At 38.7% G+C, this 14,570-nt stretch overlaps 1 protein-coding gene across 3 annotated transcripts; it reads left to right on the top strand.

Moving 5' to 3' along the window:
* The first annotated feature begins 5,174 nt into the window (after nt 1-5,174).
* Nucleotides 5,175-14,175, top strand: LOC134217117 (cytokine receptor-like). 3 transcript variants are annotated; one of them, XM_062695899.1, is made up of 6 exons: nt 5,176-5,953; nt 6,012-6,032; nt 6,100-6,254; nt 11,748-13,389; nt 13,454-13,605; nt 13,684-14,175. In XM_062695899.1, exons 3-6 carry the CDS (start codon nt 6,219-6,221, stop codon nt 14,020-14,022), a joined length of 2,169 nt encoding a protein of 722 aa, XP_062551883.1. In that variant the 5' UTR covers nt 5,176-5,953; nt 6,012-6,032; nt 6,100-6,218; the 3' UTR covers nt 14,023-14,175. The 3 variants fall into 3 exon arrangements, with proteins under 3 accessions (XP_062551882.1, XP_062551883.1, XP_062551881.1); XM_062695898.1 differs by lacking the exon at nt 6,012-6,032 and having other exon boundaries at nt 5,175-5,983; XM_062695897.1 differs by having other exon boundaries at nt 5,176-6,032.
* Nucleotides 14,176-14,570: the final 395 nt, after the last annotated feature.

The following is a 14,570-nucleotide window of genomic DNA, read 5'->3' as shown; positions in this document are numbered from 1 at the left end:
CTCACTGGTGACCGCCGATAACGATACCAGCATAGTGGCTGGAAATCGTACGTACTTTGGACTCCGCAAGACGCTCCGATCGAATAGAGTTCGCCGCCGTACCAAACTGACTATCTACAAAACGCTTATAAGACCGGTAGTTCTCTACGGACACGAGACCTGGACGATGCTCGTGGAGGACCAACGCGCACTGGGAGTTTTCGAAAGGAAAGTGTTGCGTACCATCTATGGTGGGTTGCAGATGGCGGACGGTACGTGGAGGAGGCGAATGAACCACGAGTTGCATCAGCTGTTGGGAGAACCATCCATCGTTCACACCGCGAAAATCGGAAGACTGCGGTGGGCCGGGCACGTAGCCAGAATGTCGGACAGTAATCTGGTAAAAATGGTTCTCGACAACGATCCGACGGGAACAAGAAGGCACAGCGGGCAAGGTGGATCGATCAGGTGGAGGACGACTTGCGGACCCTCCGCAGACTGCGTGGTTGGCGAAGTGCAGCCATGAACCGAGCTGAATGGAGAAGTCTTTTATGTGCAGCACAGGCCACTCCGGCCTTAGTCTGATGATAAATAATATGCAGAATATTTGACCTTAACATACTCAGTTATTAAATTGAATTTCAATACCAAATGCATAACCAATTATTATTCGTTTGGTATTGAATTACCTAAGCATGTTATGCCTTAAGTATTCAAGTATTATTCTCAAGTTTTTGGTATTTTACCTCTTATGCAAGGCTAGTTCATACCAATTTCTGTTATCGAGGCCGTCGCTCCTGCTCGGGTGCAGATGTCGGTCGCCCACGGTATCGTATTTCGATCAAATGCATCGTTATCAACGTTGCACAAAATTAACTCATCGGCGATAACGTTGATTACCCTGTTATTGAATACGCCGTATAAGAGTAATAAGCGAATAAGCTTAAACAAATATTTATTTTGTGAATTTCAACATTTAGGGGAACGGTTCCGTCTTTCATCTCACTGAACATATATTCAACTCATCGCGAAACGAAGAAATACAGCTCAAATCCCGTCGCTTCTTTCTGCGTGCTCACTGCCGAAAAAAAATCACAAAAATAAGAAACAAAATCAAGTTCCTTATCATTGCTTTGTTTTGACGTAGACTACGTCTTTTGGGAAAACATAGGGGGTTATTTTGCAGAATCAAATTTGAGCCCGTCACGAAAAGTGGTCCGGAAGTATGGGCTAATAACTCAGCCATCTTCCAACCGATTTTGATGATTTTTGTATCAATCGATCAACAAACTCTTTAAGATTTTGCACAACTATTAAAAACAATTGACTAAATGCGCTGAACTATTAAAAAAATGAATTTTGTCAGGCACTGTTGAAAACTTGTTGTACACAGTTAATTGTCTACATAATCATTACCTAAAGTTTGATTTTCACACGATTTGTTTTTTTTTCGATCATGCTTTTCGGTTATATAAGCGGAAAAATTCAAACAAAAAAAAATCCATATGATATTTGCTAAGATATTCATTCATTTATTTAGTTTATGTCGAAATAGTTTAGGGTGAATCTTGGGTAGAACCGGTTTCGAGAGCTTTATTATAAGCTTCAACTAGAATATGAATTAACAGGTAAGTACAAAGATTTGTTGTAGTATTTATCACTTACAATTCGGTGGACCACTATTCACTAGTTCACCCTAAGATACTGTTCTGGTTTTCGCGCTGTGGATCTAGGGTAATTATGTAAGTATTTTGATATCATCACTTTTATATATATATTCTTCTTACTGTTTCTTTTCAGGATTCTCTTTGCTTTCAGATGGATAGACGAACTCGAAATGTGAAATTCACGGACCCTATACTACATAGTACCCTAGTAACATTTTGGTTTTATGCTGGTTTTATAACACTCTTGAAGACTAAATTATGGTCTTCAAGAGCGTGATAAAACTTAAAATGTTACTTGGGTAATTACGGAATTACAAGCAAGACTTCAATGGACACGAGTATAACTAACCTCAATATTGTAGTGATACTTGAACTCCGATGTTTTGTCGAAAACCTCACTTTATCACTAAATGTATTTAGCTCACTTCAATGAATTAAACTAGAAATTATCTTTTTCTAATAACTGAAGATTATTTATTTTGCACGGAACGCACGAGAATGATTCCTCACTTTATTACGGCTGTCGCTAAGTCAATGTACAACCGGAAGTATTACATCATGACACATAGCCATGACATCTGGAGTATGTTGACCCGACGCCTTGACAGCTATCAGGCAGCGCTTTAGGGATGTCGTTGGAAAGGGTTGCCTGCTTGCCATCTATTGCCCCAACAGTTTACATCTAAACAGATAACACTGAATCAACAATTTGACGCCACAATACACGGTTCGAGACCGCGCATATCTCCATCCTCGAATACGCCCCACGCTCGCCAAATCGTTTTGCACCTTGTCTGCCCACCTCGCTCCACGCCGTCTCGTACCTGCCGGATCGGAAGCAGGGAATCAATATTCGAGCAACGCCCAACAACATACCCTTTGTCATCAACAGAGCTTGTTGCTGACAAACGCACCTTGCAACAAGCCTGTGTCAGAACCTGAACATAATAAGACAAGAATCATTTGCCTTGCATGCTCTGCTATTTCAGAGAATAAGACGCTTTTTTTGTAATTACAGTTAGATTCTTGAATATTTCCATTAAAGCAGAAAGTACGATAGCATTAAATCGAAATTTGCTGTAGAGAAAATGCAAAATAACGGAATGAAAAGCTAGCAACAAAATTGTTTTCTTTTTTGTTACGGACAAACATTTTCGGATCTTTGTCATTATTATCTCCGACAAAAACAAAGCTTTGTCGTTGGTTCTCTTTTATCGCTTGTTTCGTATGCGCATCGACAAAAAATTGATTCCCTGATCGGAAGGGAACACCATCTTTGCAGTTGCTGTCCGGCATTCTTGCAACATGCCCTGCCCATCGTACCCTTCCGGCTTTAGCTACCTTGTGGATACTGGGTCCGCCGTATAGCTGGGTGAGCTCGTGATTCATTCATCGCCGCCACACACCGTCTTCTTGCACACCGTCAAAGATGGTCCTAAGCACCCATCTCTCGAAAACTCCGGCTGTTACACCCAGCTCTCCGCATGACACATTCTAGCGCAATGTTGAACAACAGTCCATCACTTTGTCCTAGTTCACGGCACGATTTGAGCGATCTGGAGTGTTTGCCCGAAATCTTCACACAGTTTTGCACAACATCCACTGTTGCTTTGATCAGTCTGGTAAGCTGTTCTCGTTCATAATTTTCCAAAGCTCTACGCGGTCTATACTGTCGTATGCCGCCTTGAAATCAATGAACAGATGGTGTGTTGGGACCTGGTATTAACGGCATTTTTGAAGGATTTGCCGTACAGTAAAGATCTGGTCCGTAGTCGAGCGGCCGTCCACGAAGCCGGCTTGATAACTTCCCACGAACTCATTCATTAATGGTGACAGACGACGGATGAATGTAATCTATGAGCAAGAAAAAGTACATCGTACATAAGCCATATAAATGGTGAACTATAGAAATTCTATCCTGCACGCAACCAAACCGAACGGAATTCCGTTTACGACTCTACGCAAAAAGGTTATGGGACCGTTTTTCAACTCATGCCGGGAAAACATAGTTTTTTTTTCAGTTGATGGCGTATGACGAATTTTCATGTGGTTGCAGGACAATGTAAAGGGTTTCCGAAGAACACGAACAGTTTCAAACAGAACAACCTATTTAATTGTCCCAATCCCGAGTCCCAATCAAAACACTGAAGTCTCTGAGCTACAAATAAAATTATGTTTTAATGAAATCCGTAAATGATTTGTAGAAGTAGAGTTATCCGGTGTTTTAAAGAACCCTGAACAAATATTCAAATTGAACGAAACAACGGTACGAACAATTCCAAACAAAAAGACACATTGTTTTGAAAGGTTCAGGTCAAGATTAAAGGCCTATTATCCAGGCTCTAGTCAATATAAAGATAAGGTTAAAAACTCCGATAGGGAATCATATCTATCCATTCATGTGGTACCTAATAAAACTTTGCAGCTAGCACACCATTTCAATCTTTTTATTTGCAATAATTGTGAGAAAAATGATGTCTGGTATTAACATCCCCATGAACATTAATTTACAATGTTGTGAAAATTCATATGTGAATATGTACGTTATGTGGAAGATTTAGATTTGGAAAATGTATTGGAGGTAACCACTTTCCCTTCGATGGGACTCGAACCCATGACCCTACAGTACGCTAGACTGTTGCTTTAACCAACTAAGCTACGAAGGACCTCCGTCGGCCTTCGCAACCTAGCGGCTACTGAACGAGCTCGAGATTCCCAAATTGGAGGCATCTCCATGAAATCAAATGTTTTTCGGAATTGGGAACACGAATGAACGGAATTAAGAACAATGAAATTTTATGGGCTCAATTTTGAGAAAAATCAACATATTTTAACAACATAAATATAAGAAAAATGTGTATCTTAATGTAATATTTTAGCACATAAAAATATGAAGATTGTTAGTTGAAAATTCCTACGATGCAATATCTACTCATATTCTTTGTATTGAGCTTAAAATACCCGAAATCGGATGTAGGACGGCGAAAATACGACCAAAAACTTTTGCATATATTTTTCGAGGGTGAACCCAAACTTTTGGCCGGGAGTGTAAGTCTGTTAATGCATCCCAACACATTTTATTTTCAATTGTATCTAGAAAATGACACTATGTAGCGAAATTTCAGCTTCAAAATACTAAACGGCTATTTTTTTAGAGTTTTGAGACATAGTGGATTGTCTTAGGTGAACGGAATAAGGGCACAGCACGGTACATGTATTGTACGATATTCTCAACTTATTGGCGCTTATCTTTTTATTGGCGCTTGGTGCGATTTAGCTTTTTCCCGGTCATATAATATTTTTATTTTCGGAGTGGTCTTATTATTAAAAATTCCAGTTAAGAAGCTCCTCAGTTATCAGTTCCAGTAACTGGTGGAGGCAGAAGCACTAACGCCTCTGCCATAGTCTTAATTTGTACACATTTCTGGGCCATACGATGGGGTAGCTGTAGATGTTATTTCCCGTTACCAATAATAACCCTATCGTTCTGATAATGTTTCCATGAATTTTGCTATCTAGCATTGCACTGTGTTGTATTATATGGTGTTGTTTCCTCCTGTTCATATTTTCGACTTTGATTTCAGTTGAAATTTGGCTTCGGTTCATAAAGCGAGCGTATGAGCACCGTTCATTTATCGAAATTTAATAGTTGGTTCTTTCTACGATACGTTGCATCATATATAGTTATATTACAGCCATCATCACAACTGATGCTGGGCGCTACTGCAAGTATTTCTAACCTCATACATGTACATTGTGTCACTCAATTGCCACTGATATGATGGTGGTAGGCGAACCTTCCTAGTCTGCAATCGATGAATAATAATATTTGTTTAATGCTAATTTCATTTTATAAAAACTCCTACTGGCGAATGCTTTTCAATTAGTGTGAAAGCGACAGTTGTGTCTGATGATCGTCTCTCGTCTAGTAGTTAATTCCACACAAGCGAGATGAAAAGGCGTGCGCGCAAATCAAGAGCAGCACAATATTCTAAATAACAGAAAAAAAGAAAATAAATCATTATCGCAAAAGTTGTTACACGAGTACGAGAGGAGCATAGAGGACCAAAGCCGAGCTCATCTTATTTGTAAATCATCTTTTGAATACTCTGGAAGTAGCTGAGTCGACAGCAGTTTACTAAAATTTAAACGCGGCGTAACGCACCATTGCAGTCCAATGCAATCTCAGTGAATCGTTTGAACATCGATCTACGATAAAGCACGCGCCTCCACACCTTCTAATGGCTGACTCAACGGATCGATAACGGGCAATCATTGTGATAATGTTAGGTTTGATGTGCTCGAAAGTAAAGGACAATCTGTTTCGTGGCTGTGCGGTGATTATATTTTTTATTTTCGTTAAAGCTGATGCTCGTCCTACTGGGTGTAATTAGACGCAATTATTCCTTCACGGATTCGCCACGTATTAATCTGTCCTGAATGTTGCTTGTAGATTTGTTCTATGCATCGAATGTGATCAATCTCAATTTGAACCAAACATCATACACCGTGGGATGTACGGTAAATTCCACCGGTGGCGCAGAAGAAGCTGGTATCAGCCGAAATCTCAAGATGCTTGATTTGCGCGGGAATCCATATGCAACAAAGGTACGTTTAAGGTAAAAATGATGTGTTGAACAAGTGTTGATAATGGTTACGCGTAGGGATCATATTGGCCAGAAATTAATTAATTGTATAGGGAACTGTACATATATGTTCACTGTACATATATTCATCTCATCGCAAAACAAAGAATAACAGCACCAATCTCGTCGCTTCTTTTTGCTAACACGCGTGCTCACTGGTGAAAAAAATCACGAAAATAAGCAACAAACCAAATTCTTTTTCATTGCTTTGTTTTTGATGGGATGGAAATAGGAGCTATGGGATGAAGTGATGAACCGTTCCCCTACTTGATTTTCTACACATTCAATGTTTTAGTTAGGTCTAATTTAAAGCACTTTACCTCTTCACTGTTTAGCCGAATTATCTGAAATGTTACAGCCCTTGTATAAATAGAGAAAAAATACCTTGAGGCGCTTAAATAGTTGCCACGAGTGATGTCCTGGATCGAACACTGTAAAGTGAAGTTGAATTTTTTTTCATCCTATCTTCATTGTTCGACACTAAGGGGTTTATTCTAATAGTTTTTAGAATACTCAGGTGTCCTATCATATCACCTTCGAAGAGGTTTACGGATCTCTTTATCCTTAAAGCACTCTTCTCCGCTTCTAATTGTATGAACTGATGCAAAGGAAGTAGATAGAGTAGTGCTTCCAGTATCGATCTTTCTGCAGGAGTTTTTCTCCGGAAAATCGAGTTTTGTCTGTTCCGTTTCCGTTTGAATCGTGCCTCGTTCGCCCTCGTGCGGTGTTGCAACTGTCTCGCCCATGCTGCATTCTACTCTCCCACTAACTGCTCACATTCGCCGTCATACCAGTCGTTTCTCTGATCCGGGGGCACCGTGCCAAGTACAGCGGTTGCGGTGCTACCAATGGCGGATCGAATATCTCTCCAGCCACCTTCAAGAGACGCTGCGCCTAGTTGCTCTTCCGTTGGGAGTGCTACTTCCAGCTGCTGTGCGTATCCTTGGGTTAGTCTACCGTCTTGTAGCCGCCCAATGTTAAGCCGCGGCGTTCGACTTCGACGCGTGTTGTACACCGTCGAGAGTTTTGAGCGCAGGGATACTGGATACTGCAACGAGGTAGCGGTCGGATTCAATATTTGCCCTGCGGTAAGTGCGGACGTTCGTGATGTCCGGGAAGAATTTACCGTCAATTAGAACGTGGTCGATTTGGTTTTCCGTTCCTTGGTTAGGTGATCTCCATGTGCAAATATAATTAATTTTGAAGCATGTTTTTAATAATGGAACAAATATCCTAGGACGCACACTGGGGAAGACCGCTGTATTCGTTGAACAAAACCTCCAGAATTCTCGTTATACGTTCTAGAGTTTGGTGTCATCAGCACACTATCGCGGGCGATTCTAAACTTCATTTTGATGGCTTTTATTTCTATTTAGATGAGTTAAAACCAGGGATCGTAATTCTAACGAGCAGAGAATGCTCCCTCACGCTGATTTTCGCCGAAAAATCGGTTTGCGGGAAAGGAGAAAAGTGTGCCAGTGCCGCAAAAAGTTGATTTGCTCGTTTTCTCACTTCTTTCTTCCGTTTCATGCCATCACCAATGGCAAAAAAAAGTACCCTTTATAAAACAAACAACCTAAGCCGTACATGCAGTCGATGTGGTGGTATGGTTATAGTAACCGCATCCCATCGTCTTTTTGTTGATGTTCTAGGTTCGAATCCCGATGCGATCATAAATTTTTTGTAATTGTTTAACGAAAATTTTCGTGAAAAGTGAGTGAAGCGTAAAAATGATGAAACGAAAAAAGAAATTCATCAAGTAGACACGATTTTCGCTTATCTTCTAGACTCTAGGAGAGTGATGTGGGAAATTGTTTTCTTCTTATTTTTTTCACGTAAAACCTCTAGTAAAAGTTTTTTGAGGTATGCTTCCAAAGAAGAATGATAGTAAAGCTGATGATAGTGAAGGTGTCGTCACCAAGGTTTCTAAAAGCTTTATTAGTGAATTTCTTGAAATTTATTTAAAAAAACACTGTTTAGAAAAATATGAACAACTTACCAATGGGCAGATGGCGGCAGCTGAAATTTTATCTGAACATAGTTCAAACTTACATCTTAGATATCGAGAAGAAGAAAAGTGGAGACATGTGGAGCTTTTTGTCTACGATTGTTTCAAATTTGGTATTAATATGCATTGAAAATCAACATAATAGAATTTGAGAATGAAACGGAATTTAAAAAATAATTTGTTTAGCATTTTGCATATCTATAGTAAAGAAATTTATTTTCTCTATTTTACACATTATTTAAAAAAAGAAATAGAGATGTTGGGCAATCCGTTTTGAAGACACATTTTTTGAGAAATAAAAACTTATTGATTACAAACACCGGTACACAATACATGTATACACCACACGAATATGGAGACGCATGGTTGCACACCATGTTGTTTGTATGACGAATCAATAACTTTATTTCGTGAAAATACTATCTCCAGAACGGCTCGCCCGATATCTCATTTTTTTCTTGCGTGACAAGTACAATGGATACACTGTGTCCAGGGAGTCGGGAAATTGAATGTCATGGCTATTGATTGCAAATCGGACCAGTATTCCGAAAGTTAAGCTTGATAACTGTTTTTTTTTTATAGAAAAACGTGTTTTTCGACTTAATTTCAAGAAATCTACTAAAATAGCTTTTGAAAACCTTGGTGAAACCTTACGATCAGCTCTATTATTATTCTCCTTTAAAAGCATACATCAAAAATCTTTTAACTTAAAACGTCTGGCATTTTTGGGCAGGATTATCGTCGCAATTAGCAACCCTATAACCAGAGACCGGCGGAGTGAAAAACTGACGAAATAGCAACGTATGAAAATGCATGAAATCGTTTAAATTATACTGGCAGCACTTTAATGTTTGCTTGCTTCTTATTCTTGTTTCTTCCTCACTTTTTCAAATTTTTTTAATGGCCGCCCTCTTATTCGGTTCTATTTGATGCTCTGATGCTCTGGACAAAATTTCAGCCAAATCGGTCAACGTCTGGGCGGTGCTAAACTCGTTGGAAGTTTATATGCGAAAATGTTGGACTGTTGGACTGCACAATTCACGATCAAGAAGCATGATACTCATTCAGTTCTTGTAGAATTAAATACAGAATGTTATGCTGAATACCGCGAGAAGATTAGAGTTTATCAGCTAAAGATATTAGCATTTTACTGGAGTGTTGTATGGGTGAATTTATTTCTTTTCACTTTTCAGAGAAATGCTAATAACTTAGTCGGGCAAACTCTAATTTTCTCGCGGTTTTCTGCATAACATTCTGTATTAAATTCTTCAAGATCTGAATGAGTATCATAGTTCTTCATCGTAAGTGGTGCCGTCCAACCGCAATTCACTGTTTTTGGATATTTCTGCATACATTTTTGCATATAAACTTCCAACGAGTTCAGCACCGCCCAAACGTTGACCGATTTGGCTGAAATTTTCTCCAGAGCATCAGGGCATCAAATATAAAGAGCCGAATAAGAGGGCGGCCCATCAAAAAAATTGAAAAAAAGTTTTTCCCATACTAATTTGAGCCACCCTAATTATCATTCGATAAATTGATGATTTACGCAATTTTATGCAATGTTTTGTGTGATCAAATGGAAGAAAATGTTTTTTAAAATGAAAACCCTGTATTGAATTATGCAATTGAAGTAATAGAAGAGCGTAAATATTGTCTCCAGTTTTGAAATTTTTCGAAACCTAACCTCACTTTTAATTGCCAATGGAAGCAACAAGTAAACAAGTCGAAATGGAACCGCTTTTGACGGTTCGATTGGAAACAAGATGGCGTCTTCGCCGATCTGTTATTCTAGTATTTCTAGTCGCAATCACTTCTGATCAATGTGGTAAATAATAAGGCGTGTATCCACTGCACAATGGAAAAAAATTGTCCATAACGCCAACATATTTAAAATCTGGCAGTACACAGAGCTCACAAAACACGATTTTTGGAAAAAATTGAAGTCAAATTCAAACTTCAAACTAAAAAAATTACATAATATGGGGCATTGGGGTAAAACGAGGTTTTGCAGCTTTGTGTAGTGAACTTAACCATCTTTGCACGATTCCCCAGAAAATTGAACGATTTGTGTCAAAATTCAGCGCAATCAGCCTATATCGAACCGAGATATTGAATTTATTTGCGTTACGGATTTTTTTTTTCATTATGCACTATATCAACACCTTTTTACTTACTACAATTGGCCAGAACGCTCGACACAGTGGGTACAGTTGACCTCCACGAACGTCAAATCAAAAACTACCCACAGACATTACCCAAGTAACATTTCAAGTTTTATTCCACTCTAGGAGTGGTTTTCAAGATTAAATAATAAGATCGACCAATAAAACTCACTATAACACGACAACCTTTCGATGACCACTATAAGAGTAAGATATGGCCAAGTGGTCCTCCCTGGATAACCGCTATAAACCTATTATAAGAGTATTGAAAACCCCTATTTAAACTACCCGCAGAAAAGGAAATTTGGCTGCGGTAGCTGTCAAAAATGTTGCTTTGAAAAAGAGAAATAAAACTTTGCCGAAAAATAATAACAAAATAAATAGTTGTTGAGGAGAATGATGAGGGGGGTTACAAAATAATGTATTTTACAGGATTGTCATTCATTGTACTTTCCTTAAAATGAGGTGCGCAATCGATTTTATGGTGAAAGCTAATAAAAAAATTTGATTGATCACCAAGCGCTCTCAAAATAGTGTAGTCTTGGGCAATCAAATAAAAATAGTTATAAAAGCAATATCGCAAATCTACACTGATTGTGTTGATTTTCCACCTCAATATATTTTTAATGCAAATTAATTTCCAAAAAAAAGTAGATTACGTGCTGAAAACATCGTCAAATCATGAAATCCAGTGATAATATCACTGACTTGAAAATGCCTGTACCTTTTCAACATGGCCACCATCAATTTCGATCAGAAAAATGCGGTTCTTATTACAAACCGTTTTAAACTCTTCGCAATGCAAATATTCTTATTGGGGTTATTCATTTGACCACATTAGGACAAAAAATTATGGCATTATTCGAGCTTTGGAAATATGATTTATTACACTCTTCATCACAACCGTAGATACGAATTACGAATATACGAATACGAATTTGACGTTTGAAGCTTTTTCAGAATATTTATGAGAGGTTTATTGATAGCAATAAGAACGACAATAAAACTGAGCAACTAGCTTTAGTGATCGCACTATAAGAATTGAATAAATTCAATAAGCATGGAAATTGTTACTTGGGTACCGCTCTCGGAAAGATGGAAACAAATCGTGCGGGTATCTTCATTTGAGCTGGAAACGTGGACAACATTTCCGATTGTTGAGGAGGCTAACATAAGCCTCTTATTGTAGAATCATTTGATTATATTGCAAAAAGCTTTCACATAAATATAACATATTCAAAATAAGAAGGCCACAGTTTCTTAATAATATACTTATTTACAGATTATCAACGACACAACAATCATCCACAGAGTAGATCTCCAGACCAATGAAGAATCATCAATATGTGGCGTCAAGAATTTCATTTGCCGATTGAATCGTTCTTTGATACAGATGCGCACATTTTATGTAGGCAGACCGCCTCCACCGATCAAACCGAGTGATTTCAAATGCATTTCCCACAACCGACAGCGTTTGGTGTGTCAGTTCCGACGTCAGCATAGTTGCGGTCTTTTCACAGATTATCATCTATCCATGATAAGACTAAACAGTCACAGCACGTGCAACCTCACTGACGACGGAACTACCTTAAGCTTCGACAGTAATTCGGATACCTGCGTGTTTTCGGCTGGACATAGAAATCTATCGTTCTGGATCGTAGCCACGAATATAATCGGAAAGACAGAATCCATGCAAACTGTTGATCACTTCGATATTGTGCAACCTGAGATGCCGGGTAATTTGCATGTGTCGTCTCTTGATGTAACTAACGTCAACATAACATGGAGTCTAAGCTTATTGTTGTACAACCTCAACCGTTCATTTGAAATAGAATTTCGTTTGATGTCCAAATATGATACACAACAGAGTTTTAAGAACATCAGCTCCTTCACAAGCAAACAAATGATGCATCAGTTCGAAAATTTGTTTCCATTTACAAATTATGAATTGAAGATGCGCGTTAGGGTTGTACCTAAATCATTGCGATATTTCGAAGACGAATATTGGTCGGAGTGGTCTTCGATACAATTTCAAACCAAAGCCTGCCGGCCATACGCTCCTCCACGGATATTACCAGGAGCTTACAGCTTCAAAGAGAGAAGAGGTCATCTAGTGACGATTGAAGTTTATTGGGAACTAGTTCCCGAATACCGCCAAAATGGTCCAGGTTTCGGATACGACATTTATGCTCTCTCGCAAACAGGTCATAATCTTACGGCGAACAGTCCCAACAATGGGGTCACCTCATTCCAAAAAGCCAGGATTGATGAAATATACAGCGTGTACTTTTTTTCGTACAACGATGAAGGTCGTTCAGAAAACGTTAGCATAATGCAAATTTATCCTCATATTGCTGCGTATCAACCAAAAATCAGAAGAATGTTATATAACGATAGTTACTATGTGCAATGGTTCTCGCCCGACAACATAGACCTTCTTTCAAACTACACGATTATGTATTGCACTTACAGCACTACGGGATCATGCCATGGTTCAATACAGTTCGATACCGTGCCTGCAAACGCAACAACGTATTTCTTGAACTCAAGCAAACCACTAAGTTTTGCTCTAGCAGCCAATTTCCGTTCGTACTCATCAGAACTATCGTGGCCCATGTGTACTGTGTCTCCAGCAACTGTCGTTAACCAAATTACCTTCAAGTTCACCGATGTAACGGAACATTCCTTTACGCTGCGCATGCAACTCTCATGTATGGATCAATCTTTAATCGATCGATACGACGTTCGCTATTGGCCAACGCAAAATCATGATGCTACGGTAAATAGGACTTATCAAGCTTATGATACGATTATTCCCATCGATGATCTTTTGATTAACACTGATTATGAGGTGGTTATAACGGCGTATGATAGTAGAGGGAATACGTTTGAAGCAAGCAATTCTGTGCGTACTAAGAATAAAGGTTGGATACTTAATAAAATAAATAAAAATATTTCACCTAATATCCATTTCATTTCATTTTTCAGAAGTTCTGGTACAGTTGATTCTTTTCCTTCTGTTTGGCATGTTGGTAATGGCTATTATGACTACCACTGCTACACGCAGAATGAAGAGGATTATGAGCATAAAAGTGGAAATACCTGTTGGATTGCTAGGAATTGATGAAACACCATTTCAGGTATTACTATTTCATCAAATATTAGTTCAAACACAAGAACCAATCGGATTTTACTAAATATGTTTTTATTTCCCGTAGAACAATCCACCCGTGGAGGAATTCAAACCCTTTTCTGAGCAAATCAGTGACACCGTTGAGATGGAAGAGCTACGCCCTTCAGATCCTTTAGATGATAATTCTTCTGGCAAAGTGAAGTCAATCCTCAAAAAGTACGATCCGACGAATGTACAGGCGAAGTCAGCCGCTCAGTTCAGTACAAGCAACGACTATATAAAGCCATCGGAAATGCCTTGCATGAAGAATCTGGAAAAATCCATCCCATCTCTAGGGGGAAACAGTTACTCGAGTGGTTCAACTGGATACGTGGATGTAAGCCTGATAATGAAGCAACATTTGTTTGGTGATGTTTCGCTCTGAGCCGTTTAGATCCTATCATTTTGAATATTTAAAGTACAAAGTTTAGAAAATGTCAGATTACTTAAATTTATTAATGTGCCCTTTTGCACTGTGTGACAATGGACAGTGATCTAATAAAGACAATCACATAACTAATTTCGATTTCAACTGTAATCGTGTTTTTTTTTGGTTAAGTGGGCAAAGTGTTGATCAGTTCAGCAGAGGACAGAGCGTTGTTTATTCAAGAAACGGACTCGAGAACGCGCATATTAGAACACACAGTAATGCCAAGCCGCAAAAAAGTGAAATAAAAAGAGTTTGGTGTCAAGCTTTGAAAGTATTTTTATAATTTTCAAGGATATTTGAAATGTGTTTCCTCAAACTTCCATAAAATTGTACCTTGTGCCTCATGTCGATCCAATAGCAAATCAAAATTGATTTTAAATTTTCTTGTAGAGTGTAGGCGAAAATGTAATGTTGTGCGACCTACTGAACGCGCAATCGCACGCATGCTGAATTGGACTTATTTGAAAGCCTATTTCCATCCCTTTTTGGGGTATGGAGTGTTC

Source organism: Armigeres subalbatus, chromosome 2, assembly GCF_024139115.2.
Source record: "Armigeres subalbatus isolate Guangzhou_Male chromosome 2, GZ_Asu_2, whole genome shotgun sequence".
In the NCBI taxonomy this organism is placed as follows: Eukaryota; Metazoa; Arthropoda; class Insecta; order Diptera; family Culicidae; genus Armigeres; species Armigeres subalbatus.
Note: the sequence above shows the minus strand (reverse complement) of the source record. Positions and strands in the feature narration are given on the sequence as shown.